This window comes from Strigops habroptila, chromosome 3 (assembly GCF_004027225.2).
Source record: "Strigops habroptila isolate Jane chromosome 3, bStrHab1.2.pri, whole genome shotgun sequence".
NCBI classification, from domain to species: domain Eukaryota; kingdom Metazoa; phylum Chordata; class Aves; order Psittaciformes; family Psittacidae; genus Strigops; species Strigops habroptila.
In genome coordinates, this window is record NC_044279.2 from 32,492,679 (window position 1) to 32,510,043 (window position 17,365).

The following is a 17,365-nucleotide window of genomic DNA, read 5'->3' on the forward strand; positions in this document are numbered from 1 at the left end:
GAACTGTCCAAGGACACTGACGGCCCAGCCCAGAGAGTTTCAAAGCTCCATGTCTTGCAGCCCCTCAGATTGGTGCTAGCAGAGGAGGAAGGACATCTGTGTTTAAGCAGCTTTACCTGAACCATCGTTGATTTTTGTCACCCGCAAACAGATAATTTGTCCACACAGATATTGCAGACTGAATTAACATAAGTTTTTCCCTGTTGCAATTTTTGGCATACCGAGTTTTTCTTTTCTAGATGTCCTGCACTCTCCAGTATTTTCTCTTCACCTATCCAACCAACTTGCTTTCATATGCATCCTGTGACAAACTTTATCGAAAGCAGTCTATAATACAAAATCCAAAGTTCTCATACTCTATGCTTAGGCAGAAAGCAAATAAATGTGTATGCGTCCTTTAGCATGTACTTACAACACTGCTCACCTCAGGTTTTTCTTATTAAAGTACCTATATATCCGAAGCAGTAATTGCATAAAGGAGTAGATCCAGTTATTTTCACCATTGCATTAGCCAATTAGCCATGGGGGTTTATGCCATGTCTGTGAAAAGTTTTATGGAAAACCAAGCCAAATGTTACAGCACAGGGGGTCAAGCAGTGTCCAGTACTCACATGGTATTGTTCATTTTGTCTGTCTTCTGGATAGTTACTTTGTTTTTGGAGTTTTGGAAGCGACGGCAGGCTGAACTGGAGTATGAATGGGATACAGTCGAGTACTTAGAGCAAGAAGAACAAGTTCGCCCAGAATATGAAGCTCGGTGCACTCATGTAGTAATGAATGAAATCACACAGGTAAGAAATATTCTGATAACTATTGATGGCTACTGCAACAGATATGTTGTGAGAGGACACAATGAAAATGGTGACTCTGGACTGGAATTTTGCTATTTATATAGCAAATCAGCAGTGGCCTGGAAATAGTGAATTTATAAAGCACAGATGCATGGGCAGGAATTTACACCTAACTGTAGGCACCTGAAGGTAGTTAACTGTTTGAGGAGCTTGCACTGTTCAGGTTCCTGTGTCATAAATAAACAGAAGCAGGCATCATCCCCAGCTTAGGACACTAAGTCTATTTTATTAAATTCCCCAAGAAATGCCCCAGTGTCACTGCCAGAGGCCAAGATCATAGAGCATTTGCAATCTTTGCCTAAGACTGCATTAGGAAAAAAGGGTGAAATAGAGGGAAAGATGTTACATTATATATCGTGCCAAGATAGTTTTTTTTAATCCAAGATGTTTCTCCTTGAAACATGTATAAATAGGTATTGTTGCTAAGTGCATGTGGATGCAATTATGATTAATAACAGCAAACTCACAGGGACAAGGCTAATCCTCATTTCAATGAAATAGGATTCATATTTATGAGGATCTTAGTTTAGATCTCTATTATACATTTTGAGTAGCTTTAGGTTTTGTAGCTCACTTCAGCTCAGCTTCACTTTTTATTATTCTCTGTCAATATATCACTCTGGCATTTATCTGAGCATTTGCATTGCTTTCACATTCCATCCACATCATACTAATGCTTATTAGAGGCCACTTGAAAAGTTTCAAAATTAACTGCCATAGTTGAAACTATCCTATACATATCTTCTTTTTATATCTTGTACTGCAAAAAAAAAACTGTTTCTGCTTAAAAGCTTATAAACCTTCAATGTATAAAGTTATAGTTGGAAAGTTCCTTTCAGACAGTTCAAAGAGTGAAGAATATGCTAAAAAACAATTATTTTGATCCTCGGAGATCCTATAAAAATTCAGTGAATTTTCACACCACCGTATTGAGGTAGATAGTTCCTTGGGAAAGCCATCCCATTGTTCCTATGGGATGAATTGAGAAATGCAGAGATAGGGGACCAAAATTTTAGTGCCTGCTAGTTTTAGCCAATGAAGTTTGAAAGGCAGTGGCCTTTGATCTTGGATCAGCCAAGAAGGATGTGTCCATTCAAAAGGGCTATGCGCCCTGTCATAGCTGAAGTCAGTAAGAGCTGAGGACACTCAGCCTCTATGGAAGTCATTTTTATCTTAGAATGGGCAGCAAAAAAAGAAACCAAACAAGAAGACACCTGTAATCTGCCAAGACTTTTGAAATCATGAATAAATGTGAGTTTCCAGGATAACAAAGCAGGAAAGGAATCAAAACCAGGGATTTCATTCCCTTCTTCTGTCATTATTATAGGAAAGGGTTGGACTGAAGCATGCAAAAAAAAGATTAAAAAAAAAAAAAAAAAGAAGAAAAGTTTGGGTGCATCCTTGATCTGTTTCTAAATCTTTTACAGCAAGAAGAACATGTGCCATACACTGCCTGTGGGAAGTGCATACGGATGACCTTCTGTACGAGTGCTGTCATCTTCTGGGTAAAGTTCTTCTCTTTTAATTCACTTCTCTAGTAAGTGTCTGAAAAAAAAGATCCTGAACTGAGCAAAAGGTAACAATGGAACAGATTCAGATGGATTTCCATCTGATGCATAAACCACGCCCATAATGTATAGACCCACATGAAGCAGGTAGCAGTAGTCACTGAATACTCATTAGCACACAGTCAATAGAAAATACATATCAAAATATCCTGCAGCTGTAGCTTCTGAGTTATGCTTGCAAATGTGGTCCACTGATTTTTCCCTCATTATTTTAAGACAAATGTCTTTGCTTTTGATGGGGAAGTAGAGGAAAGATTTTGGTTTATATACTCTCCTCCTTGACAGTTTCTATCTTGCTTGTTCCAGCCATTTGCTTCAATATCACGTCTCACAGCCCTGGACCTCTTTCAGGTTTTTTGTTTCACTTCACAGAGCAAATCTGGGTGCTCTCTAATCTTGCAGAGCTCCTGCTTTAATTACAACTAAAACTTCAAAGCAGTCCAGTCACCCATGAAACAATATATAACATGGTGATCATGCCCAGAGGGGTCACTTTGAAAAACTCAGTGTTTAGCATGCTTCGTGTCCTTCTTGCCTGTAGCACAAACAGCAGCTGGAAAAGATCTTGTCCTAGATGGCAGGAGAGAGATAGGAGATACAGTGGTGGCTGGCAGCCAGGGGAACCTCAGTGTTAACACGTCTGTAACACAAAGGAAGGAATACTTTACTGTTGGATTTAAATACGCAGGACCCCAGATTGAAGGGAAGAGGTTTGGTCTGGGTTCATCATTTGTGTTACTGCGCTCATTATGTGCAGGGTAAGGGGAGGCAGGTGGATTCATGGCAGTTTGCAGAGATAGTGAAAAAAATATTCACAGCTCTATGGACCTCAATCTGAATAATAGCTGGAGAAGTAGCAAGAAATAAAAGCAGGAAGAGAAGCAGAAAGAGAGGAGATGGCAAGCAAGATGGGGTGTGTGGATCATTATTACAACTCCTGCAGGTCACACGACTTGACCTAAAATTTGTATATTCCTTTGGAGGTTCTGTAGTCTGTAATATTATCATGTGGAAGGAAGGTACAGGCCCCTCCATAATCAGTGCAGACTTGCTAGTACATTTGCCATCCTATGCCAATAGCCCAATGTTAAAAGAGGGAAATTTCTTCCATCACATGCCTTGAGGCATAAGATTTGATTACGCATCTCATTATCTTCGCTTGCATCAGTACAAAGCTTGTTATTAGACATAAAACAGAGCATCTCTTTGCTGCATATTGACTATAGCGCATAAAAAAAAAGGCTTCTTTGGTGGATTCTATATTTAGTGCTTTCTACCATATTTGATCATCCTCTGGCAATGGAATGACAGGCGCATAGTTGGTTTCCTTTTGCCTATTGTAAAAAGTAGTTTCAAACTCACTTTTTCCTAAAGCCAGTGGTTCAACATTAACATCTTTCTTGTGTTTCCTTGGCAGATTCTTTTGATTATTGCTTCAGTTATTGGAATCATTGTCTACAGGCTCTCGGTTTTCCTGGCATTTTCTGCAACGTTGTCACAGCACATTAGTGGAACAGAGGCAATCCGCAAGTACCTGACTCCACAGACAGCCACTTCAGTAACTGCTTCACTCATCAGCTTTATAGTCATTATGGTTCTCAACATCATCTATGAAAAAGTGGCAATCCTGATTACTGACTTTGGTATGCTACTGACTTTGGTATGCTACTGCTGTTCCTCAGATGATAGAAACTTGGGGTAAAATAACGGAAAAATAGCATTTATATGTAATAAGAATTCAGTAAATGAACACCTGTACTACATGTTTCAGGATTTTCCAATCCTGAAATCACACGATACCATCTAGAAATTTACAGATTTCCTCAATATCATAGAAATATGACAATGAGCTCTTTGCCTGAAAACTCCTTGTATAGACAGCATGAAAGATCAATTGCTTACATTTTGTGCTTGTGAAACAGACAAAGCAAGGAAAATTACTATAATAACCAAGCTTTATGAAAACAGATCAGTAACACATAACACATTCAATTATATTAGCTTTTGTTTATGGGGAAAATAGCTATTTTCTTGTAAATAAATGAAATAAGGTCACTGTTCCAAAGCTAGATACCATTCCCCATGTCATTAAATAGATAAACAGTCACAAATATTATTCTTCTTTATATCCAGGCCATCGACATTAAAGTAGCTATGTGGAGTAGTGCAGCATTTTAATATAGTTTCATTTAATACTGTTTCATCAGTTCAGAGTGTTACATTTGCATCTTTCCTGAGTGTGTTGGATTTGGGTGGGGTTTTTTCCCTGAGTTATCAGCATTCCTGCTTGTTCTTTTTCTCTACTGTCAGGGAACAAGTTCTTTACTTATTACAACCCATATAGTTTTAGAATTAGCATAATGGTTACAGTGTACTTGGGGGTTATGTACAATCTAATTTATAATGCTCTCAGTCATATTAAGAAATATAAGGCATACACTTCTCCAGCTGAGGCTCTAAAGCAGCTTGTACATTACTTGTAGGTTGGCTTTTGTTTTTATTTTATTTTTTTAAATTGCAGAGCTTCCAAGGACACAAACTGATTATGAAAACAGTCTGACCACAAAGATGTTCTTGTTTCAATTTGTCAACTACTATTCTTCATGCTTCTACATAGCCTTCTTTAAGGGCAAATTTGTAGGTCACCCTGGAAATCCAGTTTATTGGCTAGGAAAGTATCGCAATGAAGAGGTAAGAGGGTAGGATAGTGTTTGTTTTTAAACAGCAGGAGCCATTAGTGCAGGTATTCTGCTGCAGTTAGGAGTGTATAACATACCTGTACATATTTAACATGAGGATTCAAAAAGTAGCTGCCTCCTAAACCAATTGCCTCCTTAGTTATCCCTAGCATAAAAGAATATGACACGAAACCAGTTGGGCTTAGAAATGCATTGCACGTACCCAGACAAACTCATTTTCCCATGGTCCAACAGTCTGTGTACTGACTCACGGGAAGGGGAGAACATCAGTAGAAGCATTCCTATTCTGCTGGGTGACACTCATCTGGTGATAGCACAGTACAGAGCTGCATAGCTTCACCTGGTATTTCACTCCTTCACTAGTGACCTGTCAACATGTCGTATGTGACCATATGTGGACTGGAATTGGCTTTTGCATACCTTACTGGAAAGGTTAGCCTAAATAGTCTTCTTGTATTGCTTTAAGAAATCTTATCATAATAAACCAGGAATGCACTATTTTAAACACTTCATTCACGCCTGAAAAGTTACCCAGCTTCAGAAATGTCTCATGTCTCTCCCAACCTTCAGTGTGACCCAGGCGGATGTCTCCTTGAACTCACAACTCAGCTTGCCATCATAGTAGGAGGTAAAGCAATCTGGAACAACATTCAAGAAGTGCTTCTTCCGTAAGTTCAAACTATTAAGTAATCTGCTTTTTCATATTTGAAAGATAATGGTTTTGCTTGATGCGTTCAGGCATTGGGTCACTAAATTTGATAGATATATATTGTATTCTAAAAGAATAAGACTAGTCTTTTGGGGCCTTCTTAGACAGTCTGTGTATTTTCAGTCTGGTAGCTCTGAGCTCCTGTCTCCACCATTCTGACTAATCAGAAATGCTTCCTTTCTCTGCAAATCAGACTCAATTTGTTTCAGGTTGGATATTTAAAACTGAGGCAATAGAAGCTCTGAAAAGATTAAAGATTGTTGCTTAATGTTGAGTGGAATGATACGTTGTTATACATTGGGATTTTGGAAGTCATGCATAAGTTACTAATTTAACTCGTTTAGTTTTGCAGTTGTATTTGATGTTCATAGTGCCTGTATGCTCTCATGGAGTGAGGCAGGTCTCTAGAAGGTCATGTTTTAATGTAAACAGTAAGCAAAGTGCTAACCACACATGCCTTCCCTTTAATTTAGGTTAAGATGCTATCCAGGACTAATTTCCTTCTCCTAGAACTTGTTCTTTGTATTATGCTGATCAATGGCTGTTATGTTGCTTGGAGTAGGGAACTCCCAGTTGGCTCACACCCTCCTGAATGCCATAAGCACCAGCCTACAGCATTGTATTCCCTCTGCCTGTGGTTCTTCCAAACCCACATACTGTGCTCCTTTGCTGCATTGTGACCCCACTTCAAAGTGCGCCATAAATACTGTTAGGGTTGAGGCTAAGGTGCTTTGCTGAGATATGGTTCCTCCAGACCCCAGTGCTCCGTAAATGCTGCTGCTTGCAGGAGGGGCCTATAGACCCATCCTTCTTTTCAACATCTTTTACTTAGGGAAGAGTCCTTACACTGAGCATGCTTGCAGATGTCAGCTCCAAAAATAGACAAGTGACTCTCCTTCTATGGACAGGAAGTAACTTTATCTGACCAGAAATGTTAATTCACTTCCTAAGGTGACAAGTAACATTTAGATGTCAAAATGCTGAGTATCACTTCTAGATCTGGTTCTTGTCATTCTGCATCTCTGCAAGTATAAAGAGAACCGTTTTGTTTTTTTCTGTTAATAGACGTTTGCTCCCACCTCACTGTTTTTGAATATGGTTATTTGACTGCTGAAAATGGCTACAGCCAATTTATCAGTTTTCTTAAATTCTCATGCAAGCCTTTCAGATGGGAGGATCAGACTCACGTCAATCCCTGGGAAGGTGAAGGAGCAGCTAATCCTGGAAACCGTTTCCAGGCACATGAAGGACAAGAAAGTCATTAGTAGTCAGAAGTCATGGTTGACCAACCTGCTAACCTTCTATGATGAAACTACTGGCTCACTAGATGAAGGGAGAGCAGTGGATATTGTCTACCTGGTCTTCAGTGAAGCTGTTGGCACTTTCTTCCATAAAAGCCTTGTAGAGAAGCTACTGGAGTATGGGCTGCATGAGCAGACAGTGAGGTGGACTGAAGACTCGTTGAATGGCCTGGCCGAGAAGGTGATGATCAGTGGCATGAAGTCTAGTTGGAGGCTAGTCATTAGAGGTGTACCCCACCAATCACTACTGGCTCCTGTTCTGTTTAACATCTTCTTTAATGGTCTGGATGAGGGGACAGAGTGCACCCTCAGCAACTTTGCTGATGACACAAAACTGTTAAGTCAGAGGGTTGTGCTACCACCCAGCGGAACCTTCACAGGCTGGAGAAATGGGCTGGCAAGAACCTCATAAAATTCAGCAGGGGAAGTACAAAGTCCTGCACCTGGGGAAGAACAACCCTGTGCTGGGGACCATCCAGCTGGAAAGCAGCTCAGCAGAAAAGACACTGGGGGTCCTGGTGAGCACCAAGTTAAACAAGAGCCAGCAATGTGTCCTTATGGCAAGAAGGTTTATAGTATTTTCAGCTGCATTAGGAGGAATGTTGCCAGCAGTTTGAGGGAGGTGATCCTTCCCCTGTACTCAGCACTGAGGAGCCCACACCTGGAGTGATGGGTCCAGTTCTGGGTCCCCCAGTACAGGATAGACATGGACACACTGAAGAAAGCCCAGCAAAGGGGCACACGGATTAATAAGGGACTGGAGCACCTATGAGAAGAGGCTGAGAGAGCTGGGACTGTTCAGCCTGGAGAAGAGGAGGCTCAGGGGGATCTCATCAGTGTGCACAAATACCTGAAAGGCGAAAGTAAAGAAGAAGGGGGCAGACTAATCTCAGTTACCAACGCCCAGTGAAAGGACCAAAAGCAGTGGGCACAAACTGAAACACAGGAAGTTCCCTCTGAACACTAGAAAACACCTTTTAACTGTGAGGGGACTGAGCACTCCCACAGGTTGGCCATGGAGGTTGTGGACTCTCCATCGCTGGTGATACTGAAAAGGCATCTCAACACAGTCCTGGGCAACCAGCTCTGGGTGGCCCTGCCTGTGCAAGGAGGGGTTGGACCAGATGACCTCCAGAGGTCCCTTCCAACCTCAACCATTCTGTGATTCTGTGAATTTTGTGATCAGAAGGAATTCATCTATCTAACCTCAGGCCCACATTTAACTTGATTTTTTGTTACCTTGAATTTTATGTGGTCATTCTCCTGCACGACATAAGCATAAACCAGAATGATTCTGATATATTGACCTTTTACACTTATTTATGGTTGTAAATAACTGCTTTCAGGATAAGGCAATGGAAGATTATACTCATGTTTGAAGGGCTTTCGGTATTTCAAGAATATAACTAAATCTACTGTTCGGAGCTATCACAGCACAAATGTCAATTTTTTCCATTTACTGAACTTTTTTATGTCATTTTACCAATGTTAGTGATCTTTTTTTCCCTGGCTGATAGTTGGGTTAAGAATCTAATCGGAAGATACTGTGCAGCTGCTAGATCACAAAAAGTCATTCCACGCTGGGAACACGACTACCACCTACAGCCCATTGGAAAACTTGGACTGTTTTATGAGTATCTTGAAATGGGTAAGTAGCAGTTTAGTTCAGATTCACTACCACTGCAGGGCACAAACATACTTTAAAGAGAATCTTCATACAAGCAATGCTTAATAAGTGCATAGACAGAGGAAACATGAATGTTTTCTGAGACAAGTTTTGGTGAGCCATTACAGGTAGTTTTGCAAGTTTTTACTAGACAGCTAAGCCTTCACCCAATTTATAATAAGGAAACAGCATGTGATTGTACAAGGAAGTATAGTGCTGCTTCTTTGCCCCATTCTGAGAAATGCATCCAGAAGGCAGACCATTGCCATGTTTGTGTGTTGTATGCAGAGCTGTGTGTCAGACTGCTCTGCCCAGGGTCTCCAGTCACCAGGACTTGTTGCTGGTCTCTTGAGAGCTGGCAGATCTCTGGTTTGTTGCCACTATCTCTTCTGTCGCTGCACTGCCAGTGTATTTGTCGCAGAACCTGAACACCAATAAGATGATTGTTGGTTCAGACTTTCCAGCACAGCACTGAGACAGTCATTTCCAGGTCTTTGTGATGAAGACATAAGAAAGAAATGGATGTTTAAATACCCAGAATAGTTCCTCTTGATGTGTTGTGACTTGTGATATTTTCCTGTCCTCTTCACCTAGCAGGTTTTTCAGTATCATTGTGCTCTTATACTGTCATAGAAAAGATTCACTAGGAACCAAGCTACTCTTTATTGTATCTCTCTCTCCCACATGTATACATGCTCATACATGCTTATCTCCAGTAAGTGAAAGCCTCATTGATGTATGTAACCTCTCCCTTTGGCAGTTATACAGTTTGGCTTTGTCACTCTGTTTGTGGCATCATTCCCCCTGGCTCCTCTTCTGGCCCTTATTAACAACATGTTGGAAATCCGGTTGGATGCCTGGAAGCTAACGACCCAGTTCAGGCGCATGGTTCCACAGAAGGCACAAGACATCGGAGCCTGGCAGCCTATCATGCAAGGCATAGCCATTCTGGCAGTGGTCACCAATGTAAGTATAGTGCCAACAATTGCACAAGGTAAAATGCCTTCACTGTAGGTGTTACATCCAAATGTGGGAATGCCACGTGTGGCAATGTAGCTTTTAAATGATCCTAAATGACTTATGAGCATTAGTCCCTTAAGACTTCGACCCCTGTGAAATAGTTACTTTCCAGATGGTTTGGAAACAAAATGTGGATACTGTCTAAAATATTATATCTAAAGAAAAGAAATTTTATTTAGAGTTGCTAAAGTCTTCAGAAAAATCTGTTACATATGAAGACTATAGCCCTTCTTTCCTGAAATTATAGTGCATAGGACAAAGATCTTTTTGGACAGTCTACCGTTAAATGCATGAGTTTTAAAAAAAAAAAAAAAACAGGTTGCAGTTTAGCGAAGTTATAACTGATTGTTGTTTCTAGTTGTTACAATTCTTATGGTCAATGCCTTCATATTTGCATATGGCTTTAAGCAATTTTGCACTTAAAACAGAAATTCAGCTTCTTTCTTGTATACTTAAAAATACAATGTGTGTTCAAAATTGCAGCACCAACCTTCTGAGGTCAGAATGATGAGAATTTGAAAATTAATGTTTTTAGGTTGGATTTAAGATTAGTTTTAAAAGTTTCTTTAAAATATTTAGAAATTTTTTTTCTGTCTAACAGTGAAATTCAGACCTTTCAAATTTCCCATACCTTGAATTTACCAAGGTCTTATACATAGGCTGCATTGTGGAGAGAAAAATAATCAATAGGATTTTACCACTGTGCATTATTTGATTGCTTATTCATAAGCAGTAGCTAACACATACTGTCTTTCAGAAGATTCTCACTGCTGGTCTTTCTAAAAGAGCAGTGACCACTGGTTACACAGCAGAATGTCAATGGTTAATAGCTTTTTTCAACAAGATCAGCATTTTCTACTGTTAACACTGAGATTAGGGATTCCTTCTGACACACTTCGATTGTCACTTCCTCCAGGACTTCGTCCTTGCATTAACAGTACCATACTGCAGTCAGTAGGAGTTTTTGGAGAAAGTAGTTGAGTCTGAAGACAAAAGTTCATCTTATTCCAAGCTTTCACAGGAAGCTCAGCCTGTTTGGAGAATGGTGGTCTTTGGGTAAGATGGAGCTGAGCACTCTACTGTAGATACTAACTCAATAGTTAGGGGACTTATTTCAAGTAAAAGAGCAATTCAAATTTCAGTAAGGACATGAACTTATGTTCCTGTGTCTCAGGCACCTTCTATGGTCATTAGGTGCTTGGCTAGTCTGATGTCTCAACCCCAGGGGTTCTGCTTTACAGAGGACATACAGGGATACGTGTGTGCACCTTTTCCCTCACCCAGGTGAGCGTCCCGGCATATTCCTCTCACTTCCCCTTCTGCTCATGCTTTAAGAAGTCTTTGTTCTGCCCCTGGAAAGATGAGGCTAATTTTGAAGAATGGATAGATGAGCTTCCATGACCTGAATGTCTATTGGGTTATCATCTTTTCAGTAGGTTGTTTTCATGATTTTGGGGGCTGGGGGTGGTACTATATAGAAACAGGAATCTAGGGTGGATGTCAATGATTAGAAAAATTGTGTGTGTCAACCTCAGCTACCAGATGTATTTTCAGGTATTTGAAGGTCTCCCAAAATGGCCATTATTCATATACAGAACTTTATTTTCCTTATAGCAATTCGACAGGTATAGCAAACATAGCTAGGATGTAGAGAGGAGGCTCAGGAGGGCATGAAGGCAGAGAAGTAAGCACAGAGAAATGTCAGAAGAAAAAACAGAACTAGAGGATGAAAAATTTACAAGAGAATCTGGGAGACAGACAACAACCTCGAGCATATACTCCCTCAGTTTCACACTGCTCTGCTGAGGCAAGTCAAACATAAATCCAGCTGTTCCATAGGCATGTAAACATCCAGCGCCTGGTAGTAAATCCAGTGTTAAAATTACATAAAGTAATTTTTTAAAGTTGCAACTTTGGTAACACATGTTCAGATCATTAGAAATGTCAGGTGGCACCAGAGATACTTTGGGTCTCTTCTGGTGTACTGCTTGTGCAAAAAAATTGTTAATGATAACTCTCTTAGCAAATGATGCAAATCCCAGCAGATAATGCTTTGCTTCACAGGATTTGCCTCACAGATGAAGCACAGTTTCATCTAGCATAGCTAGAAGTATAGGCGACGTTATTGGTGCATCAGTAGCCTATTTTGAACTATGCTGCTAAAAAATGTACAAAATAAAAGGCAGAAAAGTTCCTGGTGCCCTGGAAGAAAAACGAGTATGTTGTGCTATTGGATAACCTGTCTTTCCTAGTCAATCCAGCTGGATGTTGTAATACCACTATGAAATAAAAAGTTGCATATACAACTGAAGATTACTTTAACATATTGTTATGAGTACCTTAGACATAGTCCTTAGGCTACTCAGGGTAAAGTGGCTTTGGTGACCTTACGGTGACTCAGACATATCTACACTCAGACATGCTTATGCTTCTGTTAGGAATGTACTCATGCCATGCTTTCTGCAGAAGAATGACCCAGCAATAGGTGTGTATCACTACCCAGTCATGGCCCACCTGAGGCTAATCCGAGCTTTGCAACATTTTTCACTCCAAATTCCTCCTTGCGTGCTGCACCCTCAAGGCATCACTAAAAACATGGAGTCCTCAATGTGCGAAAGTATATTTACAGCTCGGTTTTACTCTCTGTCCTCCTTAACAGGCACTCAGTCCCAATGTTCACATGACTCTTAACTGCAGGCATGTTTCTTTCAGAGTCACCCTTTTTGGAGGTGTCACATGTTAGGTACAGTTAATGTCAGTATGAATGCAATGCATGTGCCACTGGCGTCGGTGGGGCTGTTGGCGTGCAAGGGGTACAGCACCAGTGACTGTCATGTTCAAAAGGCCCTGCTGCAGGAATTGTAAGGACCTCGAAAAGATCACTATTTCGTAGAATCATAGAATCATAGAATAGTAAGGGTTGGAAAGGACCTTAAGATCATCTGGTTCCAACCCCCCTGCCATGGGCAGGGACACCTTGCCCTAAACCATGTGGTCCAAGCCTCTGTCCAACCTGGCCTTGAACACCGCCAGGGATGGAGCATCCACAACCTCCCTGGGCAACCCATTCCAGTGCTTCACCACCCTCACTGTAAAGAACTTCTTCCTTATATCTAATCTAAACTTCTGCTGTTTAAGTTTGAACCCATTACCCCTTGTCCTACCACTACAGTCCCTAAGGAAGAGTCCTTCCCCAGCATCCTTATAGACTCCCTTCAGATACTGGAAGGCTGCTATGAGGTCTCCACACAGCCTTCTCTTCTCCAGGCTGAACAGCCCCAACTCTCTCAGCCTGTCTTCATACGGGAGGTGCTCCAGCCCTCTTATCATCCTCGTGGCCCTCCTCTGGACTTGCTCCAACAGCTCCATGTCCTTTTTATGTGGAGGACACCAGAACTGCACACAGTACTCCAAGTGAGGTCCCACAAGAGCAGAGTAGAGGGGCAGGATCACCTCCTTTGACCTGCTGGTCACGCTTCTTTTGATGCAGCCCAGGATACGGTTGGCTTTCTGGGCCGCAAGCGCACACTGCTGGCTCATGTTAAGCTTCTCGTCAACCAACACCCCCAAGTCCTTCTCTGCAGGGCTGCTCTGAATCTCTTCTCCGCCCAACCTGTAGCAGTGCCTGGGATTGCCCCAACCCAGGTGTAGGACCTTACACTTGGCTTGGTTAAACTTCATAAGGTTGGCATCAGCCCACCTCACAAGCGTGTCAAGGTCCCTCTGGATGGCATCCCTTCCCTCCAGCGTATCAACCGAACCACACAGCTTGGTGTCGTCGGCCAACTTGCTAATTTCTTGCTAATGAAGTGTGGGCTATAAAGCAAATGCTAGAAGCAGTTTCCTTTTAAGTATGTTTTTTTTCTTGTTTGACATCTAGTATCTAGTATAGTTCATCAGCCTTTCCTTTACCATCCCTGCCTTGATTTTTCCTTCACAGAAACTGTTTCCTCTTTTCTATGTGACTTGTTACAGCTGATTAGAATTCAGGTAGCATACCATTTTTTCCCCCATACATTACCTTTCTAACACCCACCAGTAACGTGCAAGCAACTTTTGCACAAAACTATCAGTTCTGAGACTTGCTGCTCAGTCACTGGACTTGGTATTGCATGATACCAAAGCATCTGTTGTTGATTTGAAGACTGATTTTAATTAGTTATGGTATAAATGGAAAACTGTGCGCAGTAACGCTTGGGAAGTAGAGAATGTGCTATTTGTTTGTAGTTCTCCAGTGCAATACTCTGAAATGCAGCCCATAATTCAGGAGGAAAAATTCTTTTCCTTTGAGAGGATGCCGTAGGATTAGCTTTCATATTTCTGTCCTTGCAGCTCTCTGGAGCACATCTGGAGATCATTCTGAGCAAGGGAGGAGAGTGAGGCAGGGTTCAGATTTAGGATGATGAGAGACCTGGGGCCCTGCAAAAAAATTCAGTAAGAGCAAATAGTAAGTTGTGTAAATACCATATTTCAGCATCTTTCTAAACGATACAAAGCAGCAGCAGCAAACTTCTTTGATCCAAAGAGAGAAGGGATTTTTTTTTGCCTTACTGTTCATTTGCTGCTGGTTCAGTTATGGTCTGACTGGATGAACAGAAAGAAATTATATTTAAATAAAACTTTCTATGCTTGTACTTCAGTTAAAAACAGAGTAATTTAGGTGTGAGGTCGTCTCTTTGCAACTGCAAGACACAGTAATATATATTTCTTGTCAGCCAAAAACACCTACTCTGCATGTAAATATAAACAACACATAATTTTCACTTCATTTTCAGTGCCAACTACATTTGATTTAAGCCAGAGTACAGTACAAAAAACCCTCTTACCCTTGAAAACTTTAAATGAGTTTATTTTAGTTTTAGGACACCTCCCTTTTCTCTCTCATCAGCCAAATTAACTTCCTCTCCACTGAACTCAATTATAACAATATTCTGGAGAAACAAATATAGAGCTTGGACAGAATCACAGAATGGTTGGTGTTGGAATGGGCCTCTGGAGATCATCTAGTCCACCCCCTGCCACGGCAGGGCCAGCTAGAGCAGGTTACACAGCATCATGGCCAGGCTGGTTTTGTATATCTCCAGAGAGGGAGACCCCACAACCTCCCTGGGCAGCCTGTTCCAGTGCTCTGCCACCCTCAACGTAAAGAAGAAGGTAAAGAAGGTTTTCCTCATACTCAGGTGGAACTTCCTGGTTCCAGGTTGTTCCTGTTGCCCCTTATCCTGAGCACCATTGAGAAGAGTCTGGCCCCACCTCACTACCCACTCATCTAACCCACACTTTTTGACCACTTTGATGACCATGGTCTCAAAAGTATTGTTTCTGCAAGAGTTTAGCTTCTCAGGTACTTCAAAGTAAGCTAATTCAAAAGGACAGCATTCATCACTTGGCAGTGATGCTATCTGAGGTGGGGTGGGTCTTGCACCTTTTTCAACTCCCTTCTCTGTCTCTTCCCCCTGTTGCGGCCTCTTGTGTTGTGCTAGTACTAGCCCTTTGACAAACCAGATGATGAACCAGATCAAGGAATACATCCAGCAAGGATTCCCAGACAGATCAGTGCCGCGATTTGATCTGCTGCACAGCTGCAGGAACACCTGAGCCAGACAGGGCATGAGTGAACTACTCATGCTAGGGGCAGAGGCAGGAGGGATGGTCATTGTTTTAGCTAGCACTGCCACCAAAGCGTTGTTTGAGGAACTGTAGAAGAGGTGTCTGCATTTTTTTTTCACCCTTTCTCCTCTCTCCCCTTCCCTTTTTCTACAACTATCACAAATACCTCCTCAGGTTGGGGCTGTCTTGCTGGGAATGCTGCACAAAGGTGGACAATTTTTGACCCATCTCATGAAAATAAGGAAATACGGAATGCATCAATCACTGACTGTCAGGAAGGGGAATAAAATACAGACATTAACCAGCTCTTATGCTACTATTATCACTTAACTTGTTCCCATCCTCTGTCTCATGCCTGTCCTAACGCTTTTTTCTGCACCTTTTAGGCATCTCTGCCAAAACCTCCCTCTAAATCCCTGCTTCACACCTGTCTCCTTAATGTCTCTGCCCTGGTTCTTTCTATCCATGTTGTTAGGTGTTTTTTGACATTGCCATGGGACAAAAGGCTTGTTTTTCAGCCCTAGAGTGCAGCTCGACACTCCTCCCTAGCTGCTGGGCACCCAGATGTTATGAATTGGTTGGGCAGCCTCTTGCTAGGTACTCAGCTGCAGATCTTGCCAGTGGAAAGTCTTTCTCACAGGGAAACCTTTTGAATTTGCAGTAGCAGAGGAGAAGATTGGATTAAACATAGTTAACCTGTCCTCCAGAATAGGATGTTTTGGGAAGTTCATGAGTTTAGAAAAGACTTCCCACAACAAACCCACGGATCCAATTTCCTACCCAGTTTGTGACTAGCAGGCTGAGTAGGACAGGGACTCTCTTGGGAACAAGATGAAAACAAATGGTCACGTCATATGTAAAACAGCACTATGCAGCTGCTACTAAAAAAAAATTAGCTTGGCATCAGGAACACTTTCCACATGTACTGACATTGAAACTTTGGGGGCAGCAATTGCCCAGATGAATTGGGCTGACTAGCACCTCAGAAAGAGTGGGATGTTACTAGGGCCAAAGACGGATCAGCTATATATATAATTTATTTAATTCCTTCACTCAAACCACAGGTTCCTGGTGAAATTGATTTTATATTACTGAGGGACTCTTCTTTTGTTTCCATGAGTTTCATCAGGCAGGATTTCTTTAAGCATCTCACAAGCACATCTAACAGCAAGCACATTTGCTGGAGGTTACCTTAGAGTAGTTTAAGGTGAGTTTGGCTGCTGACCTCCACTGCATGCTCATGAGGAAAAAAGTGGATTGCAGTATAACTTTTTTAAGGCATCCAGCATAGCTAGCATAATTTAAAAACTGTACAGAGTGCACATTGCAGAAACAGTTTGTTTTATGCCCATGAGTGACTACATGCTCATTTACGGAGGGAACCACTAACTGGAAAAGTACATATTTTCTATGAAGGCTTGTTTCTTAAACACTGCTCTGCTTTTTTGTCTTCTTTTTCTGAAATACAGGCTATGATCATTGCTTTTACGTCTGACATGATTCCTCGCCTGGTTTATTACTGGTCCTTTTCAGTCCCTCCTTATGGGAGTCACAGCAGTCACACTATGAAAGGGTATATAAACAGTACACTTTCTGTCTTCAATATATCAGACTTCAAGAATGCAAGCAAGCCATTTTCCCCGTGGTTTGTAAACCAAACATGCAGGCAAGTGTCAAATAACCATTCTTTTCCAATAGCAAATATTAATTTTTTAATATCTAAATCATCTAGTTCATCAATCATTCTTACTGAAGTTAACAATATCCAGTAAGAAATGTTAAAACACAGTAAAAGCCAGCATATTTTGAATGGCAGAACTGACCGAAAGTATTCACCTGTAAGTTTGTGCTACTCAGAAAATTCTGACTTATTTTGGATTTTCTCATAATTGATAGTCTAAAAAAAAAAAAAAAAACCACTTTAAAAGTTTTTTGAGGAAT

The 17,365-nt window shown here is 41.3% G+C and overlaps 1 protein-coding gene across 2 annotated transcripts in view; it reads left to right on the forward strand.

Annotated features, from left to right (window-relative positions):
* The window catches only part of ANO6 (anoctamin 6), an 81,655-nt gene that overhangs the window by 57,504 nt on the left and 6,786 nt on the right, over positions 1–17,365 (forward strand). For both annotated transcript variants that reach the window (XM_030479861.1, XM_030479862.1), the window contains 8 exons: positions 646–791; positions 2,279–2,356; positions 3,837–4,062; positions 4,941–5,110; positions 5,689–5,786; positions 8,646–8,776; positions 9,555–9,760; positions 16,894–17,090. In XM_030479861.1, the coding sequence (XP_030335721.1) occupies positions 646–791; positions 2,279–2,356; positions 3,837–4,062; positions 4,941–5,110; positions 5,689–5,786; positions 8,646–8,776; positions 9,555–9,760; positions 16,894–17,090 (1,252 nt within the window). The remainder of the gene's footprint in view (positions 1–645; positions 792–2,278; positions 2,357–3,836; positions 4,063–4,940; positions 5,111–5,688; positions 5,787–8,645; positions 8,777–9,554; positions 9,761–16,893; positions 17,091–17,365) is intronic.